Source organism: Sorex fumeus, unplaced genomic scaffold (genome assembly GCF_029834395.1).
Source record: "Sorex fumeus unplaced genomic scaffold, SorFum_2.1 ptg000030l, whole genome shotgun sequence".
Taxonomy (NCBI): Eukaryota; Metazoa; Chordata; class Mammalia; order Eulipotyphla; family Soricidae; genus Sorex; species Sorex fumeus.
This window is the reverse complement of record NW_026606087.1, coordinates 5,779,696-5,797,819: the sequence shown is the minus strand read 5'-3', so window position 1 is coordinate 5,797,819 and position 18,124 is coordinate 5,779,696. Positions and strand designations below refer to the sequence as shown.

Sequence of the window (18,124 nt, the reverse complement as noted above, 5' to 3'; positions counted from 1 at the left end):
ACCATATGGGGTGACGGGTTAGCTGTGTGCCAGACAAATGCCCTACCCACTGTGCTATCATGCTGGCCCCACAGTGGTCTCTTTATTTATTTTCTTTTTGGGTCACACCTGGCGATGCACAGGGGTTACTCCTGGCTCTGCACTCAGGAATTACTCCTGTCGGTGCTCGGGGGACCATATGGGATGCTGGAATCGAACCCAGGTTGGCCACGTGCAAGGCGAATGCCCTACCCGATGTGCTATCGCTCCAGCCTCACAGAGGCCTCTTTAAAACAGGGGACAGGGACAGATAGTTGAGAGGTGAAGACTCTTGCCTTGAGAGCACCACATGACCCCCTGATTGTCCCTCACGATCCTGCAGTACCACTGCAGGCCCCGGGGTCGAGGCAGAGCTTCCAAGCAGCAGGAAGTCCTTGGGGGCCAGAGCCATACTACAACAGGTCAGGCACTTGCTTTGCACACGCCTGACCTGGGTTTGAACCCTGGCACTCCATCCTGTCCCCTGTGTCCCACCAGGAGCGATCCCTGAGAGCAGGGCTGGGAATAAGCCCTGAGCACCACCGCCAGCTGTGATCCCTCAAATAAAAACAAACAAAAAAAGAAGTGCTCACACCATAGTCAGGGAGAGAGCATGACTCAGGCGGCTGTGTCAGGGGGCTTAGGGCAGGAGAGAGCTCTATATGAGAGCACATGCCTCACATGCATGCGGCCATGACTCTACCCACTACATGCCCTCCCACCCCACACCTCACAGCACTACTAGGTGTAGCCCTGGGGGTCCCCGAGCACCACTGAGCTGTAACTCCAGGACTGGGAGTCACTGCAGAGCTGGATGTGGTTCCTATTAGTAAACGAATGCACATAACAATCAGAAAAAAAAGCAGATGAGCCTGTTTTGTGCTAACGACTTATATGATGATGTACTGTTGCCTTTACATAATAATGCATTCAGATGAATAATAATAATCATAGTTTAAAAAAAAACCACATCACAAAGGAAGATGATGGCAATCTGAAATATTTTGAGCTACAGTGTTTTGTGGGCATCTTTTCTAATATCCCCAACAGGAACATCTGGCAATGCTGACAAGGGTCTCCATGTCTAATGACCAGAGTAAGAGCTAGCTCAGGGCATCTGCAACACGCGCCACAGAAGATGAATCACCAGGCAGGTTCTTGGGGCAGAGGCTCCTTCTAGCAATCCCCTGACCACCACCTTAGGGACTGGAGGAAGAGCCCATGTGAGGGCGGATTTAGGGTCACTCTCCTGTGAGTTCCAGCTGAAGTGACTCCAGTGCCAGCCAACAAGCACTGAGGGTTACTCCCACCTCCACCCGCCTCCAAAAATACACCGCAGAGATTTCCTTCAAGTTCTTGACTTTAAAAAAAAAAAGTCACTGCACTGTCACTGTCCTCCCGTTGCTCATCGATTTGCTTGAGTCGGCCCAGTAACTTTGTGAGACTTGTTACTGTGTTCGAAAATAAAAAAAAAAAAATGAAGGCAACATAAACCAAAACAGAGTTGTTTTCCCCTGCACAGAAAAAGCCTCTGCCCAGCGGCCGCCCTAGCCGCCAGCGTGCATTCACTCTAGGCCTCTGATGAGCCTCCAAACCCTGCTCCTGGCCTCCTGCCTTCCTTGGCGATTATTCTTTCTCTTCCCCCACGGCTACCCACAAGTTTTGACCACAGTGAGGACTGAAAGAGGGGCTTGTGGAATTGTTCGAGTCAGACCATTTCTGTTAATGAGCCTGGAAAAAGCCTTAATATGTTTCAGTTGTGGAAAAACATATGCTTGACTTCATTCTGTTCAAAAGCAGCCACGTTGTGTTTGGTGCACAGAGGGGAGCGGGTGGGGGTCCGCTCCCAGGCTGGGGGTGGGGGTGGGGTGGGCGGGCACCGTGAGGAGTCCTTCTCTTCTCTGCACACTCGGGACCCATCCCAGCATCGCTGAGCGCCACCGAATCCAGCGATACCACCGGGTTGGGCCCAGATCTGCAAAACGAGACTAGGCCACAGAGCTCAAAAGGCTTCTCCCTCTCCATCCACATCAAGCCCCCAAAGCCACCTCCTTTCTTCACTCTCCTCAGTAGGTTTTGATTCGGCTTCTTAAACTCACTGGGCCCCAGACTCAACATCCAAAAAATGGATGGTGTGGGGCTGGAGCGATAGTACAATGGGTAGGGCGTTTGCCTTGCACATGGCTGACCCAGATTCGATTCCCAGCATCCCGTATGGTCCCCTTAGCATCGCCAGATGTAATTTCTGACTGCAGAGCCAGGAGTAACTCCTGTGCATTGCTGGGTGTGACCCAAACAGCTAAAACAAACAAACAAACAAAATGGATGATGTGACCAGAAAGACCAAGGGTGCCAGCCATGCCCATGCTGAATGTGGTTACAAGCACTGGCTTTCTGTTTGTGAGGATGTGTTATAAAGGAGCATGGACTAAGAGCAGGAGACTCATTTCCAAATCCTGTTCGCCACTGTTAAGGCAGGATAGAGGCGGGGGCGGGTAGGACAGCAGGTAGGGGGCTTGCTTAACACAAAGATGGCCCAGCTTTGATCCCGTATGGTCCCCCAGCACCACTAGGAGTGATTGCTGAGTGCAGAGTCAGGAGTTACCTCTGAGCATTGCTGGTGTAACCCCAAAACTAAAAGAAAAAAAAATCCTCAAAAACATTAAAAAAAAAATCGTAAAGCAAGATAAGGCTAAGAGACAGCCTCGGGGCTGGAGCACAGGCCTTGCATAGGCCCAGGTTTGACCTTCTAATCCTGGGAATGACCCTCAGCTCTGAGAAGGGCTATGTCCTGAGCACTCTGGACAAACAAGCAAAACATAACAAAATGAAGTCAAGTAAGTGAAATAAAGTCGCATGAAACAAATAAAGCAGAGAAGATGTGGTAAGAGGAAAGGAAAACCCGCTAATAAGAGCCTGCTAATAAGAGCGCTAGTAAGAGCACTCACCCTGCGCCCACGGTGCCCGGCACGGAGTAGGTGCTCGGTACCGCTAGGACTGTCAGCTTCAAAGCCCAGCTTTGCCCACTCAAGCCCTAGTGCCCGTCCTGACCTTTGACCTCGCTGCCGCAGGGGATTGGGGCAAACCTGCGGATATGGTAGGAACGATGAGACCCGGAAGCAAAAGTGCCTTTTGGCGGGATGTGGGTCCTGCCAGCTGCCAGGGGAAGGACGATGCCTGCAATCTCCACCCATCACTTGGGAGCCCCCGGTGGGACGCAGCCTCCTCCACCTTTGCTCTTGGGCCCTGACTACCAGGCACAAGGCGGCTGGCTGCCCGCCTCCTGGCCCGCCTTCCCTCATGGGAGGCCTTGAGTCAGGGGACTCTGGGAAATGCTATCTCCTCTGTGGCTGCATTTTCCACATTGCATCACTGAAATGTGTCTGTGGTCAGCCTCTTCACACACAGGCTCATGGCACCCACTTCACTGCTCCTCATCAGCGGTTCAGAATGTTTCTCCTCTGATGGTCAGGCACAGAGGAGTCAGAGAAAGGTGGGAGACCCACAGCCTCCTAGCCCTGATCCCTCTGGGTCCTCTTGGCCCCTCCAGGCTAGGCTGACCTGTGGCTGGGGGCTCTAGTACCGCCACACCTGTTTTGGGGGTTGAGTCATTCACTCTGGGTGTTTGCTGGGAGGAGAAGAGGCTTAGTGACTCGATATAAATAATAGGAATGGAGCCAATGTGCAGTAGATTGGTGACAAACCTCTTCAAAATCACCCCAGAATGATAACTGCAAACCCAAGTGTTTTTTTTCTCCCCCATTCAAAACATAACATTTTCTTGAAAGGACCAAATTTTATATCTGGCTTGTATTCTAATTCAATTCTTTCACTATCTATCATCACTTTGGGGATTAAACTTCTTTAAACTTTGATGTATTCATTCATAAGATAATATCCACATCTCAGAATTGTAATAAAAGTATGTGATATTATATATCCCAGAGTAAGAGCTAGTTCACGGCATCTGCAACACTCGCCAGAGAAGATGAAGCACCAGGTGGGTTCTTGGAGCAGAGGCTCCTTCTAGCAATCCCCTGACCACTGCCTTAGGAACTGGAGGAAGAGCCCATGTGAGGGCGGATGGAGGAAGAACAAATGGGCGTCCCTCTCCCGTGAGTTCCAGCCAAAGTGACTCCAGACTGTTGTCAGTCCTTCCAGATGTTCCTGTTTGGGACATTTGAAAAGATGCCCACAAAACACTTTAGCTCAGAATATTCTGGATTGCCATCATCTTCCTTTGTGATGTGGGTTTTTATTATTATTATTATTATTATTATTATTGGGCTGGAGCGATAGCACAGCGGGTAGGGTATTTGCCTTGCACGCAGCCAACATGGCCGACCCAAGTTCGATTCCTCTGCCCCTCTTGGAGAGCCCAGCATGCTACTGAGAGTATCTCGCCCGCATGGCAGAGCCTGGCAAGCTACCTGTGATGTATTTGGTATGCCAAACACAGTAACAACGAGTCTCACAATGGAGACGTTACTGGGCCTGCTCGAGAAAATCGATGAACAATGGGAGGACAGACAGACAGATTATTATTATTATTATTTATCTGAATGCACTATTATGTAAAGGCAATAGTACATCGCCATATAAGTCTTTAGCACAAAACATCTGGGGCCATCTGCTTTTTTCCTGATATATATATCTTGAACTAGCTCTTACTCCTGGTCTACAGTTCAACAAACAGTTGACATCAGTCCTGGTGATGAATAAATGAAGCAAAAGCCTGGAAAGGATCATTTTTCAAGTAAACGAAGCTCATTTCCACACAGCTAGTCCTTTGTTGAAGCTAATCATTATGGACCCCCGCTTCTGAGTTCCCCAAGCCCATCCTGGGGCTGCGGTGTGCACTGTTCAGGGTGCTCACTCCTGCCCCATGCTAATACAGATGGACACACAGACAGAGAGACAGACAGACAGACAGACAGACAGACTCCATCCTGTCTTCTTCTGGGTGGAGGGGTAGCCTAGAACAGAGGTTTCCCACCTGATTTGGGAGACCAATCAAGCTCATCAAATTTGGGGCAAAAGTGTGGACTCCCCAAGAGCATTCATTAATCGTGGCCCTTTGCGTCCCCCAAGGTTCCTACCCCCGACCCCAACTCTGACCTTTTCTCACCACTGTCGGCGCCTGTAACCAATAAAGGCCTCTAATGGTTCATGGTTCTGTCCTTGGTCAGCCTCCCAGCTGGCCACCACAAATCCCCCCTCCCTGATAACCCTCAGAGTTTGCAGCGTGACAGAGATGTGGAAAGTACCAGAAGCCTCTGGATTCTTCAGGGAAAGAAGGAATCATGGGGGCCTCTCCTATAGGCCAGGGGAGAACGCTGGTTTTGAATGATCGAGAACAAAGTTTCTCAACCTTTTATAACAACCCACTTCTGACTCATTTTTCTTCCTGTGTCACCCCACACCCCCTCACTCATCTTACCAGTTGCCCCCCTAGTTTTGATATATCATGGCTCACCATTTATACAAATTTTACTCCACCACCCCCCTTAGAAGATTATGAGGTCACCCAGAATGTGGCGCCTGATTAAGAAACATGCTCTGAAAAGCACATCTTTGATCCTGGATGTAAGGCTCGAGACGAGCCTGGATGGCCAAACCTGGCTGGGAGCGGTTTCTAGCATGTTGGCTGGAAGTGTGTACTTGGAGTGGGGGAAGGGATTCACTGTCAGCGGGGTCAGTTTCACCTCAGAGACATGCAAAGACCATGGCTGCCATCCTTCAGCGACAACAGTAGAAAGTCAAGTGAACTGCCTTAGCCAAGGGCTGCAGTACGCAGGGATTGTGGACATGCCCGCTCAGACGGGGCCTCAGGGACCCCAGTCCCAAGGAGGCCAGGAGGGGAAAAAGGGCCCCAGCTCGGCTCCCGCTCACAGGGATGTACCACACAGCCTGTGCAAAATCAGGCCAGGTGCCTCCAATGGTTAAATGGAGATTACAGTGGAAAGGAGGCAGTTCTGGGCTTAGTTCCGTCCCTGGAACTGCAAGGTCCTCCTCGGCCAAGCACCATCAGGTGTGGTCCTGGTGGCCTTTCAGCAGCACTGGGGTGGCCCTCACAGGGCCCAGGCAGCATCACATCCTTGGCGCTAGCACTGAACTGCTGGCCCAATTGGCCAAGTAATGTTGGAAGTGGCCGGCGGCCCCATGAGCCCTGCTTGGAAAGCACCCCCAAATACATTATGACATAATCCATCCATTCCGTGTCTGTCTAAACCCCAAAGAGATAAAATGTGGGGTTCATGTGCTATCTGCCCGCCCGCCCTTTCTCATAGGCGCATTCTTCCAAAGGTGGAGACAACCCAAGTGTCCCTTGATGAATGGGAGGAAATAAAGTGTAATATTTTCAGCCTTAATAAGGCAGGAAATTCTGACACATGTTTCAACATGGCTAAACTGTGAGGACATTATGTTAAGCAAAAATAGCCAGACACAAAGAGACAAAAGCCGTCTGGTTCTGTTTACGAGAGTGGTAGCCGGAGTAGTGAAATTTGCAGGGTCATTAAGGAGGGAAGTTGCCAGGCACTGGGGACTACTTGTGAATCATAGAAACTCAGTGCTGGCAAGAAAGAGCTCTAAGATAGAGTGTGCCCCAATAAATGCCCTGAGCAACACTGAACCCCACACCCCCAGTGCTTGGGGCGATATATTTCACCTTACGTATCTTTACCATCTTCCTCCCGACTCCCCAAAATTCCATTAAGAACATGGTTTATAGAAGCTTGGAAATCCCAAGTGTTTTGTTCTCTTTGTCCTAGTTCTGAACCCACTGTCTCTGTAAATAAACTCCGTGAGCCTCAGTCACTTCATCTGTGAAAGGGGACCCGAGGGTGTCTGCCTTCTAGGGTTGACATATGACCTGAGGGGAAGCTGGCCAGGACCCAGCACCGTGCATGGCAGGGGCCGGCCTTACCTTCCTCCTCATCTTTGCTACTATTTTCACTATGGCCATGTATTATTAGCAGCACGGAACCCTATCACAGTGGGGTGGGTAGGTTCATCCCAGGATTCACCCAAGAGGTGGTGACTCGGCTCCTTCTGGGTCACGAGGATGAAATGAGAGAATCCTAGGAATGCTGTGGTTTTTGATGGATTCAGGAAACTTCATAAGTTTTTCCTCAATGAAGTCAAAAGACAAGCAAGGGCCAGGCCACGTTCCTTACACGCAGGAAGCAAAGGGCCCACCGTGAGAGGTGTCTAGGCTGTCTGGAAGGATCCCAGGCCCCGAGCACAGTGGACAGCCACACCCCTACCTGAGGAAGCTCTTCCTGCCATACAAGGGCACCTCAGAAACAGGCGGCTCTTCAGCCATCACTTCATGAATTTTCTATTTTTTTTTCCTTTCTGGTTTTGGGGCACTCCTGGCAGTGCCCAGGGCTTGCTGCTGGTGTTGCTCAGCAGATCTAGGCAGTGTAGGGATCAAACCTGGATCAGCTGCGTGCAAGGTAAGTGCCTTACCCACAGGGCTATATCTCTGGCCCCACCTCACGAATTTCAGCTCTATCACTTCACTTCTTAGGTCGGCCTTCTGGCACCAAGCAGAAGCACAGTGTGCCCTTTCTAAGTGAAAGTTTCAAGCCTGCAAGCCCTGGAGTCAGGCTTTTCCCAGGAAGCACTCGGCAGCCCCAAAGGGATGCAAAGGCTCAGGCCTGTGAAGCTCTGTCGCTACCAATGTTTCGACAGTCCAAATCCCAGATTCCTGGTAGTATACATATAGGATAGGGCACCCCAAACCTTTATGCCAGGCCATTTTTCTAACTCAACAAGAACTTCTCTCTCCTTGGCTCTCCCAGCCCTCCCTAATCTAATCCCTGCCTCTCTGCATTTCATTTGCTGCTCCCCTCCCCCAAAACATACCTTCAGCCCTGGCATTCGAAAGGATGTAGTGGTCCTCAGACATGTTATTTTAGCATGCCTCCTGGTCTCTGAATGCTTCTGCAAAAATGCCCTTCCTACCCACCATAGAGAAGTTCGAATCACTGCTCAAAATGCAGCACAAAGGTCACCATTTTCAGGAAGCCTATCTGGGAGTAGGACTTCACTTGCAAAGTGACAGATTTTGAAAACACCAGTGGAAGACGTGAGCTGCCTGGGTCAGAGACAAAGGACATCTCTGCTGAGCCCACAGACATAGCATAAGCTCTCTCTCTCGCTCTCTCTCTCTCTCTCTCTCTCTCTGTGTGTGTGTGTGTGTGTGTGTGTGTGTGTGTGTGTGTGTGAGAGAGAGAGAGAGAGAGAGAGAGAGAGAGAGAGAGAGAGAGAGAGTTCCACACAGCAACCCAGGTGGAGGCTGTGCATGCAATGTCTGTGCCTCACGGTGGAGGAAGGGCCAGTTTACAGAACCACAGCCAGAACCACAGCTTCCATCAAGGACCGCAAGCAAACCTGACACGCACCTAGAAGGACACCTGTGCTTTTATCTTCCAAGGCTGCGTACTATATGCACACCCTAAACAAAGGGCCTCTACTTATACAGCAAGTAGAGATGACTTCTCTGACACAGTAGAGAAACTTCTCTGACACAGGCTCTGGAGCCAGACCGAGGCTCCCTAGGAAAGAGGAGTCCTGCCTGCCGTGGCCTGTTCCCTTCCCCTGCCCTCTCCCAGGTTGGGTTCTCTGTGCTACAGACAGTCTTTGACCTTTCTCAGCCAGACACACGAGAAGCACTCACTGTACGTGCGAAGAAAAATCAATACCAGGAACGTGGGGTGCCTAGCAAGGGACATCGACATTTACTGACATTTACTGTCACTCTTGTTTTCTAAGCCTGTGTGATGTGTCCGTGACCCGAATAATTTACGTTTTTAAAATTTTCTTTTGCAGTCCCGGAGACGGAACTCAGGACTTATCACAATGCAGGTGCTCCACCACTGAGCCATACTCCAGACTCCTCCTTTTAGAATTTTTTTTAAATTGATAGCCTCAAGGCTACAGGATGTGAATGAAATGTTTAAGGACTTACTTGACAGACTTAGAGCCGTTAAGAAAGTTTTCCAGGAGCCAGAGAGATAGCACATCAGGAAAGACACTTGCCTTGCACATAGATAACCTGCATTCCATTCCTGACACCACATGTGACTGCCCAAGCCCCCACCAAGAGTGATCTCCAAACACAGAGCCAGGAGAAAGCCCTGAGCACAGACAGATGTGACCTAAAAAATACCCCGCCCCCACCACTCCCCGCAATGAAAAGAAAAGAAAATTTTTCCAAAGTCACATTTCCCCACCCCTTGGCCACCTGACAGCCAGACTGAAATCCATCTTTTCCCAGAAAGCATCTAAGCATGTGGGTGTTTGTAGCAATCATGGAGGACAGCACAGAGGGAGTGTCTGGGTTTCTAAGGTGAAGGCAACCCAGCAGTCTGTCCCCAGCATCTGCTCTCTGCTGTCACATCACAGCCCATCAAACACCTCGCCTGGCTGCTGCCTGCTGATAGCAGGGGGGGACAGTTCCCTGGGAACATCACACCTTCCTAATCTACCCTATTCTGACATCCAAAATGACCTTCTGCCCTAAAAAATTGAGAGAAGAGCAAGATGGAGGTGTGAAGCTCCCTGTTTGCTCTAACTCACACTTCAGCAGTCTTCCTCTGGTGGGTGAGGGAGGGTTGGTGGCCCTGGGCCCTGTCATTGGTCAGAGGTGAATCTGGGCCTTCTTGCTGCAGGGAAATGTGGCAGCAACTCTCAGAATGAGAGATATGTGCATGATTCCACCTATCAATTCAATTTCTAGGATTTACAAAATGAGTGTACTTGCTAATCCATCCAGAAATAGAACTGTGTGTAGCAAAATTATAAAAAGGTTATGATCATTTTAAAAATCACTCAAAAATACAGATATCTGTAAAAGAAAAGTCTAGGGGCTGGAGCAATAGTACAGTATGTAAGGCACTTGTTTTGCATGCAGGTAACCTAAGTTCAATTCCTGGCACCATATACGGACCCCTTAAGTCCTCCAGAAATGATCCCTGAATGCAGAGGCAGGAGGAAGTCAAGCTATAGCCCCCCACTCCCTCAAAAAAAAAATCATCCTCTGTAATATCCACAATGACAGTAGATATTTTCCCTTTTTAATGTACTTGTTTTCAAAAAATGATTTCATATACAGTATGTTTAAATATATATGTATATATTTATATATTTAAACATACATGATATGTTTAAATATATACTTTATGTAGTACATGTAGCATACTGTACAGTTTTTTTTTCACTTGGTGTCACAGCAATATACATGTGGTCCCCCTAGCATAGCCAGGAGTGATTCCTGAATGCAGAAACAGGAGTAATGCCTGAGCAGAAACAGGAGTAACCCCTGAGCACTGCTGGGTGTGGCCCAAAAACCAAACCAAAACAAAACAAGTTTTTGCTCAACTTTTTTTCACCAACTTACATGAAACCTAAACCTACTTGCAACATATTTATGAATTTCACAGCATTTTTTTATGTGGGATGTGGAATAAGTTATGCCATAAATTTTCTTTTGAAGGATATTCATGGTGGAGAATACAGCTTAATACAGCGAGGTCATAGCTAAACAATAAGTGCTTTCTCTTAAAGACTTAAAGACTGCTCACCTAATGGGACTGGAGCGATAGCACAGCCTTGCACACGGCTGACCCAGGTTCAATTCCCAGAATCCCATATCGTCCCCTGAGTACCACCAGGAGTAATTCCTGAGTGTAGAGCCAGGAGTAACCCCTGTGCATAGCTGGGTGTGACCCCAAAAGCAAAATAAATAAATAAAAGCCAAGACTGCTCACCCGAATAGACCTGGTTTGTTTGGAAATTGCATGTCTATTTCTCATAATGACCCTGGGCTCTTCAGTTTTCCCTATAATGGTTTCCAATGAGATGAATGCCTGAGGTACTAGGCCATAAATCATACAGCCAATGACAAGTACAAGTCTAGAAATGAAAAAATACAGTGTTGGGTGCTAGGACTGAGGCCAAGTGTCCAGTGACTCAGTCCTCTCCCCCAGAACCACATGTCTTCTGCTTCCATGAGTCTCTACATATCTGCCCACCTCGGCCCCATGCTGCCTATCAGGCCCTGACCCTCGCCTCTTCTTCCTGCTGCTCGTCATGACCCAAACTTCCTCCTGCTTGCCTCCCCACCCGACTCCCAAACCAGACACATGACAGGCAAAGACTTGTCACAGAAGGGTGAACATCACACGTGAGGAGGTTGACTCACATACGGTGAGTCAGAGGGCTGTATCGGGTTGCACAGAGAACCCCTTGACTCAGAGGGCGAGGCAGATGCTAGAGAAGTAAACTTAGATTAGAAGTAAACTTAGATTGCACGCACCAATGACAAGAGGCCAGGGGAATCCCAGAACACAGCCTCAACTTCTGTGCAAATTCTATTCTTTTAGCAGAAGGTTGTGTGGAACCAGGGAAAAAGCCCATTAGAAACCAGTTCTAATTTTCTTTTAGGTAGAGTAGGATGTTTATGAACCAGGTGTCACTCCAGCATCTGGGAGTCTTATCCAATGCTGCTTTGGGGGACCCTGTGATAGCACTGTCTGTAGCAGTGTCCCACTGTCCTCCCATTGTTCATCGATTTGCTCAAGCGGGCACTAGTAATGTCTCCATTGTGAGACTTGTTATCGCTGTTTTTGGCATATCAAATATGCCATGGGGAGCTTGCCAGGCTCTCCGAGAGGGACGGAGGAATCAAACCCAGGTCAGCCACATGCAAGACAAGCACCCTACCCGCTGTGTTCCAACCCTGGATTACCTTTTAATAATAACCTGACCTTGGTGGGAAATGGGCACTGGTGGAGGGATGGGTATTTGATCATTGTATAATTGAAACCCAAGCACAAAAATGTGTAAGTCTGCAACTGTACCTCATGATGTCTCACTATTAAAAAATTGTTAATAAAAAAATAAATAAATAAATAAAAGTAAAAGACAAAACCAAATTATTAAAAAAAAATTTTGGAATTTCAAAATTGCACAGCCACTACTGCATCCACGGAACATCATATGTTATTCATAACCAGCAATAGAAAACAAATTGTCTACTGTTGCTTTCTCAGTAGATCTGAGTGTTGGGGTAAAATCTCAAATAAAATAATGGTGGGTCTGGTGTCAAAATATTGAATGTAATCAAAGTAGAGAGAGAGTAAGGTGGAAATCGTCTGCCCCACAGATGGGGGAGGGTGTGGTATGGGGGTATACTGGGGGTTTTGGTGGTGAGAATGGGCACTGGTGAAGGTACAGGTGTTTCATTGTATGACCGAGACTTAAACCCGAAAACTTTGTAACTGCTCTCACAGTGATTCAATAAATAAAATTTTAAACAATGAAAAAAAAAAACCTGACCTTACTAGTTCTTACCCAGGTTTGTGTTCCAGGGATTATTAACTCCTTTTGAGAGAGAGCAGAGTTTGAAAGGGCCAAAGCGGAGCATGAAGCCAGTGCACCTCCCTCCCACCTGATATCACTTCTCCTGTCTGCCTAGAGATGGACAGACACCAAAGGCAGCATGTCCCAGCACTTGGCAGCTCCTTCCCTGTTCACTCTACAGGCCCTTCCTGGATGCAGGTCTTCAAGAGCATACCTGGCTGCCCTTACAGGTCCATGCTCTCTCCTAAGGCATTTCTGTTCAAATAATCCTCTACTGACTAGTCATTGTCTGGCTCTCTGCAATTCCAGAACATCAATGGAGCACAGGAGCAGAAACCAAGACACAAGAGTAAAGTCAGTCCTTCGCCTCTGGAGCTGAGAGAGACAGGAAGAACTGGGGTCATACAACTCTCTCCTCATGTGGCCTGTCAGTCTCTGAGCTCTGAAGTGACAGGATGTTTTCTGTTCAATGGAAAACAACTTTCTGGAAATGCACAGCCTTTGTTTAACATCTTTTCCCCAGTCATTAGCACCAATCAATCACTGATGCAGCATCCTGAGCCCGGAGGAGACACTGATGGCATCTGTGTAGAATTCCTTTGTCACTTCCCACAGAACACTGTCTGTGTCCACACCAGCCGTTTCTGGGACAACGAAGTCACCTGGGCCACTGAAATGGCTATTTCTTGAGCATTTCTAGTCGTGAAATTTGATTACCTGAGGCCTCAGAAGTCACTATCAAATTATCTTGAAATTGCTAGAATATAATTAAACCTACAGATTCAAATTTGGTATTTTCAGTTTATACTTTTTTCTATTATGTTCTTTCTCTTTGGGCCCGGTTGTACTCTGAGATTATTCCTGGCTCTGCACTCAGGGATTACTCCTAGCAGGGCTCAGGAATTACGTGTGGTACTGGGGATGAAACCTGGGTTGGCTGCATGCAAAGCAAATGCCCTCCCCGCTGTACTACTGCTCCGGTTCCTATATACTATTCTAAAGTGAAAACAGAACAGACAATTGAAGTGTAATGTGCTAGGAGCAGGATTTTATTTATATTTACTTGGGAGTGAGGAGTTACTGCCTCTGAAGGCTCAGGAAGCCCAAGGGTCCTACTAGTGGTTCTTGGCCAGCCAGGCTGCTGGGTCAATGAAGATGTGGTGCTGCTCAGGTCTCGAAGTGCTGGGGAAAAGCAGGACCACCCCAGTGATGCTGGGGAACCTCCAAGGCCACACTAAGTGGAGCTCAAGGACCTCCCTCCAGGAATGGGACCTTCTTTTAAACTGCCTTTCTAAATGGCACCATGGCTAACTGGGTCAGATCTTTTATCTTCGAGAACACTGTTCTATAAATAAAAGCACCCCCATTGAGCACAATAGACCGAGAGCCCCGCAGCTCTCCTGGGAGCTTGCACAAAAGTAACACATCCATGAATGCAGCCAGTGGCCTGTGAACGCAGAAGAGAGAGAGGTTACAGCAAGCTGCCTCTGTGGGACACTCAGGTGAAATAACCAGTCCTTGGTCCCTTTGCATTTGAATGTGAAAACAGACCAATGCAGGGCACAGTACTGGGTGAGTGCTGCGGACCAGCATATAGTATTACAGGCTGGGACTTGGCAGGAGCCTCCTCAAGTTACCACCAAGCATGCTAATACCCACACCAGCACTGGAGGAGAGGAGAGGATGGGCACTGGTGACTCCTTTGCACAGAATTCATCTGGGAATTTTCAATTCTGGAATTTTAGCACCTGTTTACATGTTTTAAACAGTTTATGATTTTGTCCTCTGAATGGCTGCAGTACCATTTCAGAGAGAGAGAGAGAGAGAGAGAGAGAGAGAGAGAGACGAGAGAGACGGCGCAAGTGTCTATGCATTTCAGAGCCCACTGCACAAACCAAGGGAATTATAAAATCAGGAATGAGATAGTGGAGACAACGTTCAATTAGCCACAGTGCACGAAGGCAAACCCACTCTTAGGGCTTCCTGCTCCGTGCCAGGAGCCTCATCTCTGGGAAAGAAGCAGAAGCCACCATCGACCCCCAACTTCTGCCCCCTTTGCAACTGGACTGCAGTAACCCAGGAGCCAAAGGCATGATGAATGCAAAAATTTCGTGGGCCATGGGCGTCTGCAACTGGACCTCACTCTGACTCTCCAGCCCCCCTGACGATGAGGTAAGAGAAAGCACCAGCATTCCTGCCACAAGAGGTCCCTTTCCCTGCCGGCTGGAAAACGGTACCCTCTGTTCTCAAGCAACCCCTGGGGCTCCCCAAACACTGGCTAGCCAGGTATCAGATTCTCAGATCTCCTGTCAAGCCACTCCACCTGGAATTCATTCTCACAGGGAAACTAGCTGCATCAATATTCCAAGAACTGAAGATGGAGTCAGGAAATTTGGTGAGTTTCTTCTTTCTGGCTTCTGGAGGTCTCTCTCCTTGCCAACTTGTCTCCTGCCTCCTTCAAGCCTTCTGGTTAGGCCTGCCATAACCAGGACCTGAAGCACCACACAAGGGTGCTGCCTGGATGTGCCAACCACACAAAAACACGAGATTGTGGGACAGATGTGGAGATTCTGGGTTTCCAGCTGAGACTGAAGTGCAGACACCTAGGCTGATGGGACCAGACACCCTTGGGAGAATGAATGGGTGTGTGGGAACTCAGGTATCTGAAGCTAGAGTCACCTGGACCGTCAAAACAAAGGGGTGTGTGCCCTAGAGGGCAGGGACGGGGGGTCTGACTCACGTGGTTCCTTTTGCCTTCATCATTTCCCATCGAAGTGATGACCGTCTCTGAATAGACCGTTTGTCCAGTATGGTTGTTGGTGACCTAATAATGCAGAACAAGCACAGTGATGGTGAACTGGGCAAAGCTTGTACATTTTGTTTGACTCGGTTTTCACTTTTGAAAGCAGAAGCATCCAGGATGCCTCCACCTGCTTTCCAGCCCAGCTGTCTGCCATCTGACAGCCTCCCTTCCCTGTAATGAACAGGGCCAACCCTGGGTGTTGTCTGGGAGGAGGTGGTAGCAGAAAGCTCTCTGCACAGAGCCAGTCACCTAACTAGCATTCAACTGCTGCTCTTCTTCCCACTCCTGGGGCTCCTCAGCCGAAAGTCAATATCTACTTCCTTCTTGACAGTTGCAGGTCTGGTGTCTGAGGGGACATCTTTCATAAGTAGCGAGCAGTTCTCAGCTAGGCTGTCCCCTCCTGCTCTGGTGAGTGAGCTTGTTTCAACAAGCAACAGTGGAATGAACATACTTGGAAGTCCCCTCTCTCCCCTCCCTTCCCTTCCGTCACTAAGAGCAAGCACCTCACAGTGAATCTTAGCTATAGCACCTGGACCTGCAAGGACGACGATGGATTTGGTTCTGGTTTGGGTTACTTCTAGTTTGAACGGGTTATAAAGAATTCTGGCTTGGGAGCTAAAAGGTCTGTTTTCTTTTGTTTGTTTTTTACTTTTTATTTTTTTGAGCCATAGCTTAGCAATCAATAACTATTTAGGATGCCATTTAGAACAACTCATTTCTCCGCTCTGATTCAGTTTTCTCACTTCTAGGTCATCTTTAAAGTTCCTGCCAAATCTAATATCTCAAGAGCCTGCATTCGAACAAAGAGAAATGCTTAGCCTCATTCGCATGAAAGAAAGGATTACATCTTCAATAACATCTGCTATTTTTTTTATCAAAACAATTCCTCTCCACAACAAAAAGATGGTTGTCTCATCCCTCCATGCCCGATTTGTACTGATAAACTGATTATTGTATGTTTCAATTGATTATTGTATGTTTCTATGGTGCTGTGCATGTGGGTTGCAGATTTTCTCCAAGCCTTTATATTACAAACAGGTATTTTGCTATCTCTATGAGAAATACATAATGTTTTCAAATACATCTCTTCACTACTGAGATCTCTTTCATGAAGTACTACACCAGATAGATGTTCCAGGGAACTCACCTGAGAATTACCTGACTGTGCTGATTAAGGAACTTTAAAGACCTGAACCACGGAAAAATGCAAACTACTTATTTTTGCACATCATTTAATTTATAATGATTCTTATATACTGCAGGTTACTTGACCTCACAATATTGTAGGGGTGATATTGACATCCCTATTTCATAAATATGATTAGCAAGGGTCATGGAATTCAAGGTGTTTTTTGTTTTTTTTGGTTTCTTTTTTTTTTTTCCAAATAAGACTCATTACTGGTGGAACAGATATGAGGTATTCTGACATCTAATGGAGCAATGTTAAGAAGCAACTGAGGGACCAGAGAGATAAGAGAGGAGTTAAGGTTCTTGTCCTGCACTTGGTCAACCTGAGTTCAATCCCCAGCATGACATATGGTTCTTCTGACCACTGCCAAGAATGAGCCCTGAGCAAAGAGCCAGGAGTAAGCCCTGATCATTGGTGGATGTGTCCCCCTCCTCCACTACACACACACTCTAAAATAAATAAAGCAACAGAAATGAACAATAAGAAGCTAAAATTATTGGCAAATTATTATCAGAAAAGAATACATAATATTGTTTCGGGCAAGAATAAAATAATCCCTTTGAAACCATGTTGTAGTATATCAGAAGTGCAAATCTGAATGGTTCTGCTTATCTAGGGACTCATTCATTAGTCTGCAGTCAAGCCTACCAATAAGCTGTGGACAGTTGTCCCCCACGAGTGGCTCTCTGGCACGGCCACAGCCCCAGAAGCACAAGGACTTAATGCAGAAGCCAGCAGCTTGGAGCAGAAAAGTGAACGGACTATGCGTTAATCCACGCCATCATGCCTGCCCGGAGGGGAAAAGGTGTTGCTCCCTTCCGCCCTCCCCACTCTGGAAAGAAAGATGGCAGCCGCATGGGAGCCTTGTGGAGAGCAGGTATGAGCCGGGGATGTGGGGGCGACAAAAACCTCATGGGAAGGGGGGCGTTCCGGCCTGTCCTTCACGCCCTACCATGAGCCCCCCATGAGCGGCTCTCCGGCACGGCCACGACTCCAGAGCACAGAAACCAATCTCTTAATTATCTGACTTTCAGTAGAAATACTTCCAAGGTTAATAAGTAAAATAGCAGAAATCCAAAACCGTGCGGCTGCAATAACAGCCACGCAACAACATTTAATTCTTGAACCCAGTTGTAGAAAGCAAATCATTTCACAACGCTTTTTCAGCATGTCTGATTGGGGGGGGGGGTAAACTCTAAATAATAATGGTGCATCTTTTATCGAAACAATGAATCTAGTCAAAGTAGATAGAGTGTTAACTAGAATTCATCTGCCTCACAGGCATGGGGAGGGGTGGGTGGTGGGGTTTTATTGGGGTTCTTCGTGGTAAAAAATAAGTATTGGTAAAGGGAAATGTGTTTGATATTTGCATGACTAAGACCTAAACCTGAAAGCTTTGTAACTTTTTCCACAGTGATTCAATAAATAAATAAATTATAAAAAAATAAGCTGTGGAAAGAGCAATGGCCATGCAAAGACTATTTTATAATCTAAGCAACAGGTCATGAAAATGAACCCCCTTATGAACAGAAACACTGTTTCATTCATCTTATTACCTGGACAAGAGTAAGACTTTCTGTGAGAGTCAGCATAATCTTGCATAGAGGAGCTGAGCTAAGACAGAGGTCAATAGCCTTCATGTTCACCCAAAAAAGTCAATTTTACAGTCCCCAACCATTACACTGAATATGTGCTCAGCAGACAGTGCTCACAAGAGAATAGCTTGCATGGTTTGCTCTCAA

The 18,124-nt window shown here is 47.6% G+C and overlaps 1 protein-coding gene across 1 annotated transcript in view; it reads right to left on the bottom strand.

Moving 5' to 3' along the window:
* The window catches only part of DKK3 (dickkopf WNT signaling pathway inhibitor 3), a 47,752-nt gene that overhangs the window by 19,531 nt on the left and 10,097 nt on the right, over nucleotides 1-18,124 (bottom strand). Inside the window, exon 4 of the mRNA XM_056115832.1 lies at nucleotides 15,131-15,214. Within this exon, the coding sequence (XP_055971807.1) occupies nucleotides 15,131-15,214 (84 nt within the window). The remainder of the gene's footprint in view (nucleotides 1-15,130; nucleotides 15,215-18,124) is intronic.